General features: G+C 57.9%; 1 protein-coding gene across 31 annotated transcripts in view; it reads right to left on the bottom strand.

Moving 5' to 3' along the window:
• Positions 1-19,991, bottom strand: part of NRXN2 (neurexin 2) — a 97,638-nt gene continuing 77,647 nt past the window's right edge. For 16 of the 31 annotated variants that reach the window (XM_036101114.2, XM_036101115.2, XM_078057827.1 and 13 more), the window contains 4 exons: positions 18,906-18,995; positions 15,237-15,562; positions 12,867-12,945; positions 1-1,501 (listed from right to left, as the gene is read on the bottom strand). In XM_036101114.2, the coding sequence (XP_035957007.2) occupies positions 615-1,501; positions 12,867-12,945; positions 15,237-15,562; positions 18,906-18,995 (1,382 nt within the window). In that variant the 3' untranslated portion in view covers positions 1-614. The remainder of the gene's footprint in view (positions 1,502-12,866; positions 12,946-15,236; positions 15,563-18,905; positions 18,996-19,991) is intronic. The other 15 variants (XM_036101118.2, XM_036101119.2, XM_036101120.2 and 12 more) reach the window with 3 other exon arrangements.

Genomic DNA, 19,991 nt, shown 5'->3' with positions numbered 1-19,991 from the left:
TGCAAACCCAAAGGTAGGAAAGGGAGACACAAAAAAGAAGTGGAGAGGGAGGGTGGGGACAGAGAGACACAGCAAGCCTGGGATGGGGGCCGGAGGGCTTGGGAAGAGAAGGAAGGCAGGAGGGACAGAGGGAAGAAAAATGGAGGAAATGAACAGGACGAGTAGTGGACACTTTACAAAACCCCCAGCCTTCCTTCCCGCCCAACCCCACCAAAATAAAACTACCCCCCCTTAAAAAAATAAATCAACCCAGGGCTGTGAGCACGTGCCCTGCCCAGGGCGGGCGCAGAGCTGAGAGGGACAGACAGCCCCAGGACTGACGGCGCCGCCACTGGACGGCAGGAGGAAGGGGACGAGCACGGGGTTTCCTTTGCTATTTTTTTCTTTTTTCTTTCTTTCTTTTCATTTTTTTTTCTTTCGTTCGTTCTTTTTTCCCTTTTTTTTTCTTTCTTTCTTTTTTTTTTTTTCTTTTTTTTTTTTTGCGTTTCCTCTTCGTGAGAGAAGTCTGAGGCAGTCGGGGAGCGGGTCCCCAGAGCCCCGGCAGGGAGAGGGCCGCACCCCCCTCCCGGGCCGTCCCGGGAGGGGCAGTTGGCAGTGGGGCGCGGTGCCGGGGCTCAGACGTAGTACTCCTTGTCTTTGTTCTTCTTGGCCTTGCTGGGCGTCTTGGGAGCAGCCGGGGCCTTCTCTTTCACCACCGCCCCGTTGCTCTGGGCCGAGTTACTGATGTAGTTCCGGCTCTGGTCCACCTGGTAGGAGCCCTCGTCGCGGTTGCGGTACTTGTACATGGCGTAGAGAAGGATCAGGATGCAGAGCGCCGCGGCCGCCACGATGCCCACCACCATGCCCGTGGTGCTGCTGGACTCCCGGATCACCTCCACGGCGCCCGGCGGGCCCCGCTCCCCGGGCCCCGTGGGGTTGGCTGTGGGCAGACGGGGGAAGCCGGGGGCGGAGGTCACGCCGGGGCGCAGGGGAGGGGGCCTCCGCGGCTCGAAAGACGTGGGGGCCCCGGGCCCCAGGGGGGGGTTCTCCAGCAAGGGCTGCAGCGGGTCTCGGTGGTTCATTTTGCCCGCAGGCAGGTTGGGGGCCGGGGCGGAGGGGGCTAGCAGCACCCCGGGGGCCCCCGTGGCCCCATCTGTCCTGAGGTTGGGCCGGGGAGCGGGTTTGCGGGGTGACAGGAGGGTGGTGCGGTCCGTGACCAGGGGGAAGGTGGTGTAAAAGTCCTCGTCGTCCGTGGGGGGGAGGCTGGAGTCAAACACCTCCCCGGACGCAAAGCCGGAGGCCTCGATGGGCTCCTCGCAGTCGCTGTCGTCCTGCTCGGCCTGGCACGGGCCCCCGGCGGGCGGGCGGCGGGCCGCGGGTGGGGGCAGGGTGTCTTGGGTGGCGCCCACGCCCGTGAGGAAGGGATAGAAGGTGGGGGGTGGGGGCACGAAGGGGGATCGGGTGGCCACGGGAGGGGGGTCTAAGGAGTCCTCCGTGATAATGGGCAATATTAACTCTCCTCCTAGAACAAGAGAGAGAAGAGAAAAGACAGGGTGTCAGCGAGGGCCCAGGGTGCAGGCGGCCGGCACAGAGAGAGAAACAACAGCCTCACACACCCAAATCGGTTCCAATTGGCTTTGGCGGAGACTAGAGCGGGCCGGGCCCGCCCGCCAGCCTGCCGGAGCACTGCGCTTTAAGCGGGCAGCGGCTCAGATGCCCTGGGCACCCCACGCACGGGCTCTGTGGCTCACTGGGTTTTGGTCTTTTGTCTTAAGAAACCAAAAGGAACAGAAAGGAAAGGAAATCGAAAAGAAACGGAAAAAAAAAAACTCTACTGGTTTAAGGCTTAAAAACAGATACAAGAGCAGCATTTAAACAAACCTAACAACAGTATCTTTTAGGGTTTTTTTTTTTTTTTCTAGATTTTTCTCTTTTTTTGCTTTTGTTTTTTTTTTTTTTTTTGCTTTTGTTTTTAAAAAAGAAGATAGCATACCACGGAATTCAGGCAACTTACATCAACAAATAGGCCGTGTGATTTTAGCATGAAGAAAAAAATTACAAACAGAGCTGTGTAAGCGGGTTCTCCCGGAAAAAATAAGAAAAAACAACTTTTCCGTACAACGTTTTCTATCTGTTTGGTATCTCCCTCCCTCACTTTTCTCTCCCTGGACATCTTGCTTCCTCCTGAATACTCTCTCTCCTCCCTCACTTGTGCCCTCTCCCCCTCATTAAACACAAAGCTAAAATCTGCACAGTGCAGGCTGGCATTGAGAAACTGTTACCACCACTTGGTGTCAGCGTGCAGGGGGAGGTGGGGAGCAGTGGGAGGAGGGCTGGGGGAAGAGGTACATGACTGGCAGCTGTGTAGGAATTGCTACAATGGGTGAGAGGACTTGAGAGGGGATGATCATGGGAAGGAGCTTTGAAGGCTAATTGCAGGCTGGCCATGGGACGACAAGAAGTTGAAGGTGGGAGGTGACAAGGTCCATGAGAAAGAGTGGGCAAGGAGGAGACAGAAACATTGGAGAAGGGTCCTGTCCCATAGGACTTTGGGTGAGTTGGTGAGAAGCCATGTAGAGGCAGGGAGGTGGGGAAGGGATGGGAGTGAGGGAGGGAAGTGGACAGGGACATGAGTCCTGAGCTAACCCTAATTCCCCGACTTTCTCTTTCTTCACCCTCCACCTCTGACCCCCACTGGCTTCCCCCCTCCCCCTCCCCAGAACCCCCATGGGCCGCCAGGACCTGACCAGGGCTTGACAGCCTCTGGCCCTCTTATTATTGTTAAAACAATAATAAAACAACGGAAAGAAGAAGAAAGCAAAAAAAGAAAAGAAAATACATACACAGCCATCTGGGAAGGAAGCACTTGCTAATACAGGGCCCGAGGGGTGGGAGTGGGGGCGGGGACTAGTGGGGAAGGTTTGGTGGGGGGTGATTAGGTCTCCTCTCTCCCTAGGTCTGATAATTGAGGTACCCTGGGCATAAACTACAATTCCCATCAGCCCCAAAGGGTAGGAACTACAACTCCCATTAGCCCTTGGAGGGGTGTGGACCACAATTCCCATCAGCCCCCAGGACAACAACTACAACTCCCATCAGCCCACTGCCCCTTCCCCAAATACTGCTCACCCACTGGTGTGGGGTAGAGACAGCTGGAGTCTGGCCCTAGGGGACTGCTGGGAGGGCTTCCTCCTCTAGAGGGGCACCTCTGGGTCTGATTGGTGCTGGAGATTTCCTCTCTAGCTCTCCCTCCACCCAAGCCCTGTCCCCATCTGAGTGCCTCTCCCTGGTCTCTGCAGGGTCCGGTTTTCCTGACTCCACAACCCCCTACCCCCTCCATTGGAAGCATCCCAGGGCCCCACTGCAGCCAAGCCAGCCATGTGCCACTGCCACATCTTTGTGTGTCTTCTCCAGCTCCCTGCTCCCTAAGCCCTCTAGTCTCTGTGCTTACTGTTCAAACACTGCTGATCTTCACATCCCAAGCTCTAGCAACCTGGCAGAGCTGTCCTTGGCCACACTAGCCAGCCACAGCCAAGATCTTGCCATTGAACTTGTAGCCTTGCCGAGCTTCTCAGGCTGTTCCTCCCACCAGGCTCCCCTCTCCCCCTGGGCCAGGGCTCACCTGCACCCCAGACTGTGAAGCCCCAGGGCACCTGGCCCTCCTGGGGCTCAGCCACACTGAGAAACAGAGCCAAAAGCAGACAAGCATGCTCTGTGGAGCTGGGACCATCCAACGTTGGCCTTTTATGGAGGAGGATGCTTAGGCCTGGGGTGGGCAGGACTTCCCAAGGTCACTAGGGCCAAATCTCACATGGAGCCTGGAAAGACCTGATTCATCCTCCCCATGCCTGTGGTAATCTGCTTGACTCTTAGCTTGATTGTTAACCTGGGAGGCCACCCTGTGTGACTGCGGACAATCTTCTCTCACTCTCTGGACTCAGCTTCCTCATCTATAAAATTAAGGTATTGGGCTCCAGGCCCAGGGTAAGGCCAAGGCCTGGCTCCCACAGACCTCCAGCCTATGGATGAATAATTTGTCCCTCTACCACCTCCTGAGCCCTGGACCCACTAGGGATGGCCCAGCACCCTGGTCCCTGGGTAAGGGCCACACTCAGCTCTCAGCTCTTGGGGGGAGGCTGGTGCCTGTGTCCAATCATGGCAGGGTTCCCATCCCTGCTGGACCATACCCCTGCCCTCTCCCTGACCTTTGCCTTCTGTTTAGAGCACCTTGCCCCTGCGGATATCTCACTCATCCTTCAAGTCCAGCCAAATACCTCCTCTTCCAGGAAGGCTTGAGGCCCATCTGTCTGTCTCCCTAGCACCCAGCACTGGGCCTGGTATCTGGGATGGGGTGGGAGCCCTTCTCATGGGCCAGAGCAACTGGCTTCTCAGGCACTGCTGAGTTCAGCGTGACAGGCACCTTGCTCCATGGGCCCAGCTCTCACCCACAGCCATCTCTACCTTCGATCTTACAGGGGGTCACCAGCTGCTCCTGGAAGCTTCAGGATCAGGCTTGTCCTGGGCAGGTTTGTGGCCCTCAACCAGCTGCCCATAGCTAGGGCCCAGGGAGGAGTCCCTTGCTGGGGGGCATGTCATGCCCTAAAGGGGCTGATCAGGTCAATCAGGGCACAGACCTTGTCTCTCTACTCTTTCTCACCCCCAGATACACTGGGGAAGTGGGGGGGGGGTGCTTCAGGCCTTGGGCCACAGACAAATCCTGCCTAGCCTGAGCCCTCTGCAACCATTTATCCTAACTCACTGGTTCTTTAGGTCCTTGGGGCACATAGCAGCCCCCTCAAGTTCCCCCGTGCAGTCTCCTCCAGGCTCCAGAGCCCTCCCAGGCCTGGTCACATTGACTCTTGCCCCTGCCTTTCAACCCCAACTGTGTCCTGGCCTCCATATCTGGGTCTCAGCCCTGTCCCCATGTCCCCAGCTTCTCTAGGAGCTTTTCCTGGGCCCTGCTCTGTCCACGGCTTTGACAGCATCTCCTGAGGGTGTCCTGTACTCACCCACATCCTCCACGTGAGCCTCCATCTCCGCCCCCCCCCCCAACAGCTCCCACTCTCTCCAAAAGATAGCATGCTACCAAGACCCCACACTGTCTTCCTTTCCCCACATTCACTCAAGCCGATCTGGGCTCTGTGGCCAGCAAGTCATATGCAACATAGGGTATTGGGTTTTCCTGGGGTCATACACTGGTCCGGGAGGGGTCAGGCAAGCTTGCCCTGATAAGGGTCTGGAGGAAGGGAGGACCCCTCAGAGACTCCTGTGAAAGTCCAACCAGTGGCTCCCTGGGCCGCCCTTCTCACTGGGCATCGGAGGGAGCAGACTCGCAAAGACTTGTGGTACCCGGGACCCCGGGTTCAGTTCTACAAGGGTGCACCCAGGGATGGGGTGCCCCTGGGAGTCTGATAAAGAGCCTAGGCCGCTTCCCTCCCCTCCCCCACGTCAGGCAGCTACAGCGCTTAGAAGTACTCACAGGGGCATTTATCACAGATGCCACCCCCCTCCACTCTTTTTAAGTTGAATGTCAGGGCACGTCAGTCCCACTTGCTAGAGAGAATTCCATCTGGCCAAGGAGACCAGTGGCCATTCCTGAGCACCCCTCCTCCCCCAGCTCCCCTACCGCTAGGGTCTGCTGCACCAGCAAGCTGAGCTCTTTCTGCCTTTAGGGCACAGAGGCTCCTGACTGGAAATCTACCCAAGAACCCCATTCCCACCCAAGCAGGATGTGCCCACCCCCAAAGGAGCACGGAGAACTGAGGCTGAGTGTCAGAGGCTCAGCAGTCAGCTGGCTGAGGCCCCACCCACCAGCGCTGGGTACCTGCCTGGGCAAAGCCATTAGCCCACAGGGCACGTCGTGTGGGGTAGAAAAAAGGCAGCCCCTCAGTGTGGCCACGGCCCTTCAGGTGCATGACCTGGCAAACGGTCTCTCTGTACACTACCAGAAAAAGGTATTCTGTCTTCCTGGTGGACACAGCCCTGCTCCCAGGACCAGGACAAGCAGCTTGGTGAGGAGAGAGCACCGGCTAGATTTCAGCCCTTACTCACCTGTTCCAGCAGGGGACCACCTGTGCAACTGGGTGCGGTGGCCCAAAGGATGGAGTCCCGCCCCACTCGGAAACCCCAGCACAGCAACGGCAAACATCAAGGTGGACGCAAGGTCAGGCGTGCATGTGTGCATGCGTGTATGTGTGTGTGCGTGTGCGTGCACGCGCAGGAACACACCCTCAGAGTCTGTTTCTGTGCACATGGGCACACGTCTCTAAGCCTCGGTGTGCGTGTATACACGAACCTCGATGGATGTGAGCGCACAGACGCGGGTGTCAGGGGATCTGCATGTAAGTGAGCCTCTCGCGGTGCCTGTGTCCACCCGCCTCTCAGCACAGGTCAGAACCTGTGTGTTCGTGTGTGAATTCATGCCTGTACCGCTGAGAACCTGTGAGCACGCCACCGTGGGTCTGAGCATATGAGGTAGGCCTCTGGGAGTGCCCCTTTCCCCAAACTCATTTTCTCCCTCTCCTGGGCACCGAGACTACATTTCCCAGCATCCCTTGCAATTAGGTGTGGCCACATGACTAAGCAGTGGGCACTACTAGTGCTGCCCACGGAAGTCTCCTGTGTGTGATCCTCCGTGCTCTTTCTCCTCCTTCCGGCGACCTTGCAAACCACGTGCTGAATATCGAGGAGGAGCCATAGGATGGAAGGAGTCTGGATTCCCAAAGCACCCCTTGGGGCAGAACTGCCGCGGACCAGGAGCATCCTGGCGGGGCTTCACCTGAGCGAGAAACCTCCCTCGAAGTACCCACTGAGATTTGGGGGTCATCTGTTCCAGAAACAAATGTTACCTGAACTAACACAGACACTGAACCAGAAATGTACGTCACAAAAACCGGTGGCCTTCCCATAACAATCCAAGGAAACGGCTAGAAAGATGCAGAACCATGAAATGCAGTGGCAGGACATCCGGTTCCAACCCTGCTTGCGATGACCTACAGGGAAGGCCATGCGCCTGTTGAGGTTGAGGCAGGAAAGGAACGTGCCAGAAAGTCGGGGTGACAAGGCTGGCTTTTACTGTCTGCTTTCAGTCACATATTACAAGAAGACGAAGTTAGGCAAGAGTGGGTGGGTTTGCAAGCAGAGAAGGGAACAGAGAGAGACCAGAAATGTGGGGCTCGCCAAGTGTCAAAAAAGCCCCTGCTTCCAACCCGCAAATCACAAGAGAGGTCAGGAATGGCTTTGAGGGACAAAGTGAAACCTCCACCTGAATAAGGAGGGCTCAGCCATGCCCCACAGATCAAACTAAGGACGTGGCCTTCCCACCTACTGTTTCAAATGCCCTCAAAATAGTCATGACTAAATTAAGAGACAGGCAAGGATTCAGAGAAACAAGGAAATAAAGCTCTTGACAAGTATGTCCAGGAAAGAACGCTGAGTGTAGTTACTTTGACTGCTTGAGCCTTTGGGCCCCCAAATATGCAGGAGCAGGAAGTGGGCTGTCAACACCATGGGGCCCCCAAGAAGGACATTTCCCCCAACGCCCACTTCAGAGATGGCCATGGAGGATAAGAACTGGTTAGAACCTCACACAGGGCAGCGCCAGGGCCACAAAGACCGGAGATGCAGGGTTTAAGGAAGAAACCTCCCCCCTGCACGGGTGGAGTCTCACTGCAGGGATGGAGTCTGATGTACTGCATGCTGGCTGGATTTCCTAACGCTTAGAACTTGGGGCCTCTGTGTGTCTCCTTCCATCCTTCTCTTTTTTGTTTTATTTATTTATTTATTTATTTTCATCCTTCTCTTTTCTCAGTTAGTTTTTACTGTGGTGGCTGCATCTGGCCCACCATTGGATTTGGGGTGTGTGCTGAGCTCTGTAGACAGTGAGATCAATTATCCTTTTAGTACACAGGGATCCGGACCACATACGGGTCCTCAGGAGCAAGTCTGGACCCAACAAGTGGGCCGCCACCTGCCAGACCCCCTCACCTTTGCCGTGACGGCCCTGAGTGGGTGGGGCTCCAGGATGTCAGGAAGAGTGAAAGGGATTGTTGGTGACCCAAAGCCACACTGGGCAGATAAATTGCCAGCTGGTCCCCAAATCTGTTTCTGCTTCCTCCTGGGGGCACAGCAAGGCCACACCTCCCTGCCTTCCCGGACACGGAGCTGTGGCCACGTGACTGAGCAGAAGCAGCAGGTGTAATGTGCGTCTCCTCCCGGGCCTGACCCACAGAACCCACCCCTTCGTGACCCCGCCTGTTGGCCACCTTCCACCACAACTGAGGAAGTCACCTGGGGAAGGGGACGAGGCCCTGGAGTAGCGCTTGCCGAGGAGCTGCCCACCCACCAGGAACACTGGTTTGTAACCTTAAGTGAAGGACAAACACATTTCTGTGTTTATGGAGGTTACCCATTACAGCAACTGGTGGTACCTTAAGAAACCCTGGAATGTGAGCACATCTGCACCTCTGTGATTCTGAGCTAAAAGCGTAGGTCTGAGTGAGTGTGTCTGTGTGTCTGTGGACTTGAGCCTGTGAACGCCTTGGAGGGTCTCGTGTATGTGTGCATGGGGGCCGAGCCTCAGGAGGGATGCGCGCCTATGGGGTGCGTGCACGAGCTGCTTCCGTGGGCTGAGCACGTGTGGGCATCTGGGGATCTGAGTACACGTGTCCGCGGGCACCTGAACAGCCATGTGTGCTCACTCGGAGGCGGGCACTTTACTGGGTCTGAACATGTCTGTATGGCCTGAGGGCCTGAGAATAGGGGGCCTTCCCCGCGCAGCTCAGGTGTGCATCTGAGCACAGGAGTAAGTGTGTCAGTATCTGCGAGGGCCCATGTGGGCCAGTGTAGACACCAGCGTGTGTGTGTGTGCGTGTGTGTGTGTGTGTGTGTGTGTGCACTGCCCTAGGACTGTGTGTGCCTTGAGAGGGCTGAGCATGGTTGTGGCTCCCAGCATGTGTGTGAGTCTGAATGTATGTGCCTCTGAGTGTGTGTGTGTCTCTGAACACATGGGCGTGAACGTAAGAATGGGCCTCTGCAGGTCTGAGCTACGGGGAGCCTCAGAGGGTCCCCTCTCATGGGGCCACGGGAGGGGGGCAGGCGTGGGTCTAAATGAATGTCTGAATGAGCATGGCCCCCGGGCTCTGGCGACACACAGCCCACCTCTGAGGACCTGTGCACACGTACCCTGGGGATCTCGGCACATAGATGCACGTGGGCGCACCTCTGTGGGAATGAGCCGCACGTGCTGGGACATGACATCCCTCTGAGGATGTTTGTGCGTCCCGGTGCCTGTGAACTTATTTGCGGGACACTAGGTCTGAGCGTGAGTGCAAACTTGGGTGGAGCTGTGCCGCACACACCTCTGAGCCCGGGCACAGATGCATGCTTCCCTGAACTCATGCAAATGCGTGCGCCCACACCTCGGAGGTCTGAGCACACTGTTCTGAACGTGCGTGCACGGTCCCTCTGAACCATCTGTGAGCATCTGTAAGCCTGAGCATGCACGGAGGACGTGGTCGGAGCTATGCAGGTGGATTTGTATACATGTACGTACCTCTGTGAGCTGACTGCAGGTGTGGAACTCTGGCAGTCCAAGGACGTGTGTGGACAAGCTCACGCTGAACACACACGCCCATCGTGAGTGTCTGAAATATGTGGGTGCCTCTGACCATGTGCATGTGATCCGAAACATTTGGTCTGTCCCTCAACAGGTATGAGTGTGTGTGAGCGTGCCTCCGTGTGCTGGAGACACCCCGTGTACATACCTTGGTGTGATGAGCACATGTAAGTGTGAAACACTGTGGGTCTGAGCAGGTGGGCGCCTGTGAGCAAGTGGGCAGGTGTGAGCTTGCTGGGAGATCCATGAATGTATGTGCATGGATGTATGTGTGTGTGCTTCTGTGTGTGCATATAGATGTGTGCCTCTGTGGATCTGAGTCTGGGTGTGCACTTCCTATGTGCCTCAAGGGACGCATACTCTAATCCCTACAGGGGCCAGGCCCACAACGTAATGCGTGGGTCAGGCTGGCTAAGACGGTGAGACATTACCCACAATGCAGGGCACATCCCCACTAAAGGCACTCCCATTCAAAAGAATCTAAACACTGTGTCCGGCAAACAATACCCTTCTTTGACTAGATTGCCAACCTCAAGTGAAATACCCATGTTAGAGGATGATCTCACCAAGATGGGAGGAGGAGGAGGAGTGGGGCCTGGGGTCTGTGAAGGGGCCCAAGTCAAGGGAAAGGATGGAAAGCAAGTAGGGATGATCCCAGGCTTGACATCTGGACGCAGGGAGGAGGATCTGGCAGGTGGGAAGGATGCAAATGCCCTGGGGTCCCTGGGGTCAGCCCCTGGGTAGCCACAGTCTCCAGGCAGGCCTCTAACACTGACCTTGGAGCCCAAGGAGGCCTGGCCCTCGGCTAGAGGAAAAAGCCTCCCTGTACCGGGGGCACAAGAGGGCCTCTGGCTGGAGTCCCCTTTCCCTCTAAGTAGGGGGGTGGCATGGTCTAGATCAGCCTGAGGGGCTCTGGAGTCATCTTGACATTCGCCTTGCCTCCCATCAGGATAAAAATCCAACTTTAAGCATTTCAGAGTGGCGCGAGTATGGAAATGCAGGTGTGTGCCATGCACATCTCGGGGAGAGCCAGGGGCGTCCGCCGGCTTCCTCTGGAGGCTTAAGCACGCACTCTGCCCTTAATTTGAAGCCGTGTGCCGGGCTCCCCGCTGGCCTCTCCCTAACCCCAGCTTCCATTCTTCCTCCACCCTCCAACCTCTCCTCATAGGCTTGGCTCTTTGACTGGGGGAGGGCAGCTGACCTGGCTACTTCAGCTTCTCCTTGCTCCCTTGTCCTCACACAGCCTTAGGGAGCTCGGCCCCCGGTGCCCACACTCAGTGCCACAGCTGGGAAGCTAGAACCTTGGTAGATAGCGTGTGGCCCTGGTACGGCCCGGGATGTGCTGCACGTCCCTGCACAGTGGCCGTCTGGCACAACACTCCTCTCCGTGGGGTCCAAGGAGAGCAGACCCCTCCTCTCACCCCACAGCACCCCCCCAGAGTGAGCACATGTGTGCAAACACATGGGATGGGGCCAAGTGCCCTTCTCTCAGGACCCGCCAGCCCTATGTCCCCAGAGTCCTCCCCCAGGGCTCTCATGGGGCCATTCATCATGGCCACTTTTGGCAGGCCCAGGCTCAAGGCACTGCTTCCACCTCCAGGAAAGCCCAGTCCTGACGAGTCAGAGGGGTGAAGCAGGGTCGAGGAGGGGAGTGCCATATTGAAGCTGCCAGATGTCCAGAACCTCCCAGAGCAATGGCAGAGCGTGAGGGTGCATCCCTGAGCTGAAATGGCCTAGTGAGATGGAGCCAGATGGCCCCCCAGCAGAGGGGCCTCCCCACAGTGGAGGGCGTCTGTTCCAGAAAGTACCACCTCTTAGCTGTGGATGGGGAGGCCTTTCTAACCCAACAGCCTACAGCTCCTCCAAGTGCCTCAGGGCCCAGGACCACCAAACAACCCTCTTCAGCTCTGGCCTACAGTGTCAGGGGTGCTGGGCCCCAGAACTGCCTCTGCCTTTGGCCTCTGGAACCTGAGCCTCTGCCCCAAGGTTCCATGGCTTTTCTTGCTCTCCCCACACTCCTTCCATGGTTGCAGCCTAGCCTCAGCTTGAGCATCTCCTCTGGGACTGGCAGACCCCCCCATACCCCCACCCCAGGCCAGATTCACAAGATATGCCCCAGTCACGCTGCCCACCTCACCTGACTGATCACCTCCCCCAAACCTACAGGCATCCGCCCCAACCTCCAGCCTTCCAGTAGCAACAGCCCAGGTGCCATGCATTGCAAGGTAACCAGGAGAAGTCTCTGGAAACCCAAGCCAGGGATGAGGCTCCCACAGGCTCATCCAGGCCCACCACCAAGTCCCATGATCCCTCACTGAGAAATCTGGCCATATTCAGTCCTTCCTCCCTTCCCACTGCCAGTTGTAAGCACCAGGACCTCAGCTCCTCAGGCCCTCCCTCCCCCCGGCTCCTCTCAGCTACCCCAACCTACTCAGATGAGCAGCCCTTGCACCCACTGCACCACTCCACACCCCACACTTCTCAGTTGGCACTCAAGGCCCACCCTTCCTTTGCCAATCAGGTCTCTCTCTGGGGCCACACCCTTCTCTCCAACTGAAAGGATCCAGCAGAGGCCTGGAATGCCACCCCCAGGAAGCCTTCCCTCCCAGTCCTGCCCTCCTTCAATGGAAGGTGCTCCACTAGAAATATAGACCAGACCTCAGGTCCCAGTCTCCCCAAGGGACCACACCTCCCAGCCACGCACTGCCTGGCACAGAGCTGCTGTGTGGTAGAACTGCCCCAGCTTGGCCTGGCAGCCCTTGCAGAGTGTCTGGCCACCTCCCTGAGACCGGGAATGAGCAGAGATCTCCTCTACTGCTGACCCGGGGAAAATCAGGCCTCAGGGACTGATGGGAGTTGCAGTTCTGGACCCAAAAGCTGATGGGATTTGTAGTTCCTAAGCTTGCGATCTCCCACCTACCCCCCCTCCACCCCACACCCAATAAAGACTCATGGGAGCTGCAGTTACTCATCTCGCTAGGGAAAAGTCTCCCTCTTTCCTTCCCAGCATTCCTTGGCCCTGAACCCCAGGATCCCAAGCTAAGGACCTCACTACCTCGGAGGGCTGGGGCACCAAAGGGCCAGAAACTGCCTTGCCAGAGGGACAATTTGAGGGACCTGGAGGGGAATGGCAGGAAGGCAGAGGAAGCTATCGGGGAAAGGTAAGACCTGGCAGCAGGCCCCTTGGGCTCGGGCCAGGTGGCAGGGACAGTCGCCCCCCTCCCATCAGCGTCACCGGGCCCGGGGCAGGGGAGGGGGGAAAGGCACTCACCAGTACTGGGCTCACACTCTTCCAGGTCCTCGTCATCACTTGGACACTCGGCAGAGGCCACCAAGAGGTCATCCGTGTTCTGTGGGCGAGAGGAGGGAGGGGTGGGGAAGAGGGCCCAGTGGTGGGTCAGTAGGCCCCAAAGCCACCTCTTGAGGTGTGGCACCACACAGGAGATGGGTCCTGGGCCAAGACACACACCCTGGTCCGTGCCCCAGTTCTCCCATTGCTGGCTGGGTGATCGAGAGCCTCCTGTTCCCTGCTGTGCAAAGACAGACTGGCCAGCGCCCACCCTGCAGGAACTCCCACAGCTCCCGGGGACCAGTGAGACAGCACATGCTGTGTCTTTTATTTCTAGGAAGCCGGGGAGACTGGACGCTGGCCCTGGGGGTGCAGGGCTGGAGCAAGGGGGCCCAGGGCATCGGGGAGATGAGGCATGGGGGCCTCTGGAGGCCAGCACAGACAGAGAAGGGAAGCAGGACCTGGGGTGGGGGGTGGCTCCTGGCTCCAACCTCACTATCCCACCACCCTCATCTCTCTCCCAACCCCCTTCCCAGAGCCTGGAACCAGGCTGCACACAATAATTAGGGCTGTGGTTGCCATGGCAATGGGAGTCGACTTTGTCAGCATTTTCTCTCCTCCTGATTGCAAAGAAAGAGAATCCCCAAGATGAGTGAATGTAAGGGGGTGGGGAGGGGAGCACGCTCAGGGTGTGTTAGGGAAGAGACCCAAGGAGGGAAACCCAGAGTCCAGGCAGGAATGGTGCCCAAGAGACTGCAGGGTGTGGGGAGAGGGCTCCTGAAGGCCAAAGGTGGGAGGAGTCTGGGGTGGGGAGGGGTGAAAGGGTCACATGGTGCCTCTTCTCCACTCCCACACTCCCACCCCAACCCCTATCTTCGAAGACTGGTTTTCCTTGGGCATCCTTGCCCCCCCAGCACCCCCCATCCTGTGGGGGCTTCTCCAGCACAGCTGTGACCCCGAAGGCCCCCGCCCCTCTCTTCCACCTGGATGGTCAGTCCATCGCCCTCCCACTGAGACTGGGGGGCCCTTCTTGCCTCTGGACACTGGGCATAGTCGGTGCCCAACCTTGGGGCTCCCTGCTCCCTGGGGCAAGGTCTGGCCTTTGGGGGCCCTAGCTTTTCTTGCCCGTGAAGGCAGAGGGGAAGGGGGTTCAGACTTCTCTCTCCCGCCTGCATGAGGGTGTCAGCCAGCCCCAGGCCACCTACAGCACAGACTGGCAGGGCTGAGGGGACTGACAGACAGTGAAGGCCGGTGGAGTTGGGGCCCACCCCCCAGGCTGCCCCCATACTTCTCCCTCACCCCAGCAGCACAGATTTCTCTCCAGACACAGAGGCTCAACAGCCATGGGTGATGAGGGACAACAGTAGCTCGGGCGGGGGGCTGGGGTGACTGAGTAAGGTCTACCACGCCAGGTGTGAGCCCTCCCTGGGCCACAATCATTGAAGGCAACAACCAGAAAACTCAGCCGGGCCCCCGAGTTGCCTCCGTAAGTCACACATGCCCAATTGGCTTTTGGCACCTGGAGAGCCAGGCCTATCCTGCCCCGTGAGAGCCTCATTCCCCAGGTTCGACCCCCCTCCATGTACAAGAGATCAACTCAAATCACTTGGGCTTGACCTGATCCAGAGAGAGCACATGAGCAGGTGGGCAGGCAGTGCGGGGGGTAAAGCACCAGGGAACTGTCTGAACCAACACCCCCTCCGACCCACAGGCATAGGGAACCCTGAGGCCTGCTGGGGGGGCGGGGGGACACCTGCTCAAGGTCACGAGGAGAGGATGCGAGAAGGCAGTGGGCTTGGAGTCCCACTATGAGGACACCGGCAATCCGGGAGACATTGTTCCGCGCCTCAGCCAGCCTCCAGAGAGCGGCGGCCACCCGCAGCTGAGCCTCTGGCCCCTCCAGGGCTGTCTCCTAGGTGCCCAGCCAGAGCAATGCCATCCTGGTTGTACCCATCTCCCACTCGCTGCCCACACCCCACGGGGCCTGGCCTCCAGTATGGGGCAGGCAGACGGGTCATTCCACCTTCACTCCAGTCCAGAGTGGACTCTTAGGCAGTCTTCCCTGGTCTAGCGGGAGTACCAAACTCCCCCTTACCACTGGGCCTGACCCCTAGAAACAGTAACCACCTTCCCACGTACAACAACCCTGGTCACCAGGGCAAAGGCCACTTCGTGAAGGGAGGCCTTTCCCACCTCACCTGAACCATCGCCGTGACAAGGATGCGAAGGAGCCTCCAGGACCCCACCAGGCCCCTCAGACCCTCCTCTGGGTGCCACAGTTGCTACGTAGACATTAGCCCTGTCCCCCACCTGAGGCCTCGCTCCTCGTCCGTCAGCCCCAAGGGTCCTCACCTGGGTGGTGCTGTCCCTCAGCGTGGGGGAGCGGCCCCGGCGTGTGGTCGTAGTAGCCATGGTGGTGGTGGTCTCCATGATGGTGGTGGCCATGTCGGCCAGCAGGGTGGTGGCCGTGGTCTCCGCACTGAGCAGCACGGACGGCCCCTCCCCCACCAGGCGCAGGTGGCCCTCGGTCCGCACATTGGGGTCGCTCTCGGCGGCCAGCGCCAGCACCTTGAGCCCATTGTAGTAGAGGCCGGACACCTGGCCCTGGAAGGGGCGGCCCTGATCCCGGCCCCCGATCTTGATGGCAGCCTGGCTGTTGAAGATGGTCAGCTGGCGGCCTGGTGGGGAGGGGAGTTGGTGGGGGCGGCAGACAGAGGAGGGGCAGGCAGCGGGGAGAGATCAGAGAGGGATGGGGAGAACAGAGGGAAGCCAAGGGAAGGAAAGAGGATCGAGAGGGAAACCAGCAAGGGGCAGGGGCGGGGGGTTGGAGAAACGAGGAAGGGGCAGACACCAAAGGGAAAGTCCTCGTCAGCCACAGCCCCCAGCGCAGCCAGGTGGGGACCCCAGAGGGGGAGGGTCCCCAAGGCACACATGGGCTGGGAAAGGGAGCCCAGCTCCCCCCTCTCCCAGCCATGCTCATGCCTCTGACCTTCCCATCCCCCTCTCCTCTCCTGCTCCAGGGGCATCGCTCCCCCCCTTCTTTCCCTTCCCTCAATTTGATCCCCATCTTCTCCCTCTGCTTCCCCAAACGTGCCACGCCCGGTGTCCCCCCCAAGCCATGGAGCCCTCAGAAGCAGCAGACAGAGGAGACAAAGAGGCAGAGACAAAGAAGGGGACTGGCAGGCTGAGTGGTCAGTGCGTGTCAAAGCAGAGAGGGAGGCGACACCGACGTGCCGGAGGTGAGGACGGTGCGCGGGAGGAGGGCTGGCGTGCGTGAGGGTGGGAGCAGCCACACAGACCCCACTCTGCCCTGCCAGCCACCACCAAGCCCTCTGACCTCTGGCCAGGCTCCCCTCTCGCCTCCCCCCTCCAAGGCCCAGCTGCTGCCCCTGCCCAGGGGGGACCAGGCCCTGGAGAGCAGAGGCCTTCCTCCCCGCCAGGATGTGCAAGCACAGAGATGGAAAACGTTAAAGGGACCTTGCTTCGCTCGCTGACAGCCAAAAAAAAAACCCGCTCCAGCTCCAATCTCGCTCCCCACTCAGCAGTGACACCTGAGCATTCCCACCTGGGTGGGGTTCGGCTGTTCTTTTTGGTTTTAGTGGATCTGGGGGTCGGTTTAACCCTCTGAGTTTGTTGCTTTGGTTTGGTTTTTAGAAAAGATATTTATTATGTTTAAGTTTAGATTTAACTTTGGTTTTTGGTGTTGCTTATTTGGGGAGGAGGAGGGGCAGAGGAGCTACTCCATTGCCCCCCCGCTCCCCTGGACCTTCCCTGCGGGCGCTGGGGGGTTTAAAACCTGGCTTAGCCCTCGTTAGCCTCTGGTTAGTGCCTCGTTAAAGATCTGGTTTAGAGTTAGGTGTCTGTATGCCCTGCCTCCAAAACCTGGGCTGAGGATAGTCCAACCTGTGAAACCCACACCCTCTGGAAACACAGGTTCCCTGGGCCACCCAACCATCTGTCTGACCGTCCATGGCGGGGAATCTGCTCAGTCCTCCGCTCAGCCTCTCCCCCCGCCCCCGGTGCCCTCCCACTGCCTAGCTCCTTACTCTGCCCTGGAGCAGCGGCACCCTCTTCCAAATGGGGGAACCGGAGGCCACAAAAGCTGAGCACTAGTTAGTAGCAACTGGAATACCAGACCCAGAGAGGTGCCTGAGGACTACCGCATCCAGAGATTACTCCCAGGCATAAGAATTAGGAGACAGTGAAGAGGCAGTGGTTGAACACGTTGGGGAAGCAAATGCTTCACAATTAAACGACAGGTTTCTTTCTCACAGGACTTCTCAGTGCCTTTATTAAACCAACGTCCACATGCATCTCCAAGAGGAAGAAACGGGATTCAGCATTTCCCAAGCTCATTTTACCACAATCTCTTTCTTGGGAAGTCTCTCATGGGACTTGCGCTTCACCGGACATGTTTTAGAACTGGAAATTGACTCATTCGATAAATATTTATTGAGCACCTACCACATGCCAGATGCTGACAGTAAAATAATCCCTCCAAGAGGGCCCAGATCTCATTCTTAAATACTTTCCTGCTCTTTACTTCATCTCAGTCTCCCAGCAGCCCCCACAAGTTAGGCTGAGGGGGCTGAGGGGGCTGACCCCTCCTGAGAAAGGGGAAGTGAGCTCCTCCTTCCACACTCTGGGAAATACCAGAGCATTTTGCCCAATCTTTCACTTTCCAGAAGCGGAAGTAGAGGTCTAAAGAGAGGGTATGGCCCCGCAGCTAAGGAAGGACCACTGGGGTTCACCATCACCTGAATGCAAAGCCCCACCACCCCTCCCCCCCGCAAGGACCTGTCAAGTGGCTCTGCCTACCTGGGGTCACAAGTTGTCCCAGCCTCAGCCCAAGCTGCTCCCTTGGCCTCTCTAATTCTGGGAGAGGGAGTTGGGTAATGGAGAGGAAGCTACACAGGTTAGCGAACTTGGCCCCTGCAGCCCCGCCCGCCATGAACTCCTCAAAGGGTTAAAGTTCGCCCCGCTGGAGAGAGCAACCCAGTGCGGCTGGGGGCTGTAGGTTTTAGCGATGTCTGTTACAGTCCCTTTAACTTTTTGTCCTGTTATGGATTTATCACATCTGGTTATCAATATGTTTAGTCCCCGCTGGCTGTGTGGGGGGCTGGAGGTGACATTTGGGGGTTTTAGCTGGGGCAGGCCCCAGTGGACATTTAAAAGCACAGTTATCAGCTGGTTACGTGGGGGTTTAACAGTGCTACTTCCCCCCTAGAGTTTAGCCTTAGAGGTACAGAGCTCGCCCCCTCTCCGAAGGGAATGGGATGGCTTTGCCCTTGGCCCCAACTTCCCTTGGTGACAAGTGGCCTTCTCCCTCACACCCAGCAGTGCCTCGCCACTCAGCTAGCCTGTTCTGTCTTCCTCATCTGAGCAGCCAGCACAGAAAGCCCTGTGGGACGGCTGCCCCTGCTCCTACCTCCTAGTTTCTCCCTACCCCTGCCTCTGTTCACTTCCGAGAGGCCTTCCGGACCAACGTGGACCCATTCCAGAGACAGTGTCCTACAGCCACTCCCTTGGGTGGGTGGGTGGGGGTCTTCCAGTAGGATGTGAGGCCTCCCTCCCCCGCTTCCCTTTCCTCCTAGGATGACCCCAGTGAAGCCTTCCCACCCTCCTTTTGGATCCTAGGATCAGCACTTCCTGCTTCTCAGCGCCCTGTGGCCCTCTGGCCGGCCCTTCACCAAACCCTGCTCCCGATCTACACTCTAGCCTGCTTTACCAGGTTCGGGAGGCTCAGCTCGTGGATTATCCTAGCCCATCCCAGCTTTGGAAAGAGCCCAAGGACTCTCCTTCTTCTGAGCAAAACCCAGCCCTGTCCAAAACCACCACTCTACTTCTAAAGACACAGATGATTGACTCCCGAGAGGAAAGGGGGGGCATCCCAGGGGTATCATCAGGCCTCCGCTAAGGGGCGGGCGATGGGGAAGGCACGGTGGGGAAAGAGAGAGCTCTGCACCTTTAAGATAGTGTTTTTAAAGTTAATTAATTAATTAATTAATTCTGGTTAATTACCTTTGTCGAGCAGCCACTCATCTACTACTCGACCAAGCCGGTAGGGGATTCTCTGTCTAGCAATCGCCAGGCGCTCGTTATCAAAGTTTCCTTGGAAAAGTTTAGAAAGACAGTAGGTTTCTCAGGCGGCGAAGTCCAAAGGAGTTAGCAAAGTAATTACGCGTTTCTCAGGAGATTCAGAGTAAAGCAGCAACATCCACCAGAAAGGGGGGAAGGTCCACCCAAGGCGGGAGTAGAAGCGCTAGGTCCCTCGTCCTCCCGTCCCCTCCCTAGGCTCCCGTCCAGAGCCAGCCCCACCCGAGGGGCATGAGTGACCCAAACAAAAAGACAGGGACATAGAAGAAAAGGAAAGGGGACGGAAAAGAAAAGGCAGCTGGAAGGTCAAAGGTCAGAGGTTAAACAGGTTTATCTGTGTTCAAGCTGTTGTGCCCACCTTCCTTCCCCATCCCAGAGTGGGGCAGTGAGGGCAGGGAGGGGCATTTAGCAGGTTTAAGTTAGGGGGTGGGGGGCCTCAGTGGCCCGGCTGGTTACTGAGTTTAGAGGGTGGTTTAGAAGTGGGAGGGATGGGTTAAGTGGGGTTTATGCGGCATTTAGGGGGTGGCCCGGCACTCGCGCTTAACAGTGACATTTAAACCACTTCTCCAGGCACTCAGCTCCCTTTCCCTTCCGTGCTCAGCTCCCCGAGGCGCCTTCTTTGCCAGTTCACCCCGCACCCCTACCCCACCGGCTTCCATCCCCATCCCTCCCTCCCCAAAGGGCCCACCACCACAGCCTTGCCACCCTGCCCGCCATCCCTACAGGTCACTGCGCCACCCCGCCGCTCCACCCACCCCTCTGGCCTTCTCCACCTCTCCTGCAGCCATCTCTTCCACACCTCTAAGCCTGCCCTGGTTCCCTCCCCACAGGCCCCCCCAAGCCCCTCTGTCTGGTGGCTCTCTCCCCCCATCTCAGCCCCATTCCAAGACCCTCAGACTCGGCTCTACTCTGGTCCCCTTTTGTCTCTGCCCTGGGGACCCAGCCCAGCTCCTGACCCCCTGTCACTCACTAGCCTTTCTCCTTCAGGCTCCTCCCCCCAATCCCTAACCC

The sequence above is a fragment of the Halichoerus grypus genome, chromosome 11, assembly GCF_964656455.1.
Source record: "Halichoerus grypus chromosome 11, mHalGry1.hap1.1, whole genome shotgun sequence".
Lineage (NCBI taxonomy): Eukaryota > Metazoa > Chordata > Mammalia > Carnivora > Phocidae > Halichoerus > Halichoerus grypus.
The sequence above is the reverse complement of the archived record's forward strand: the minus strand, read 5'-3'. Positions and strand labels throughout refer to the sequence as shown.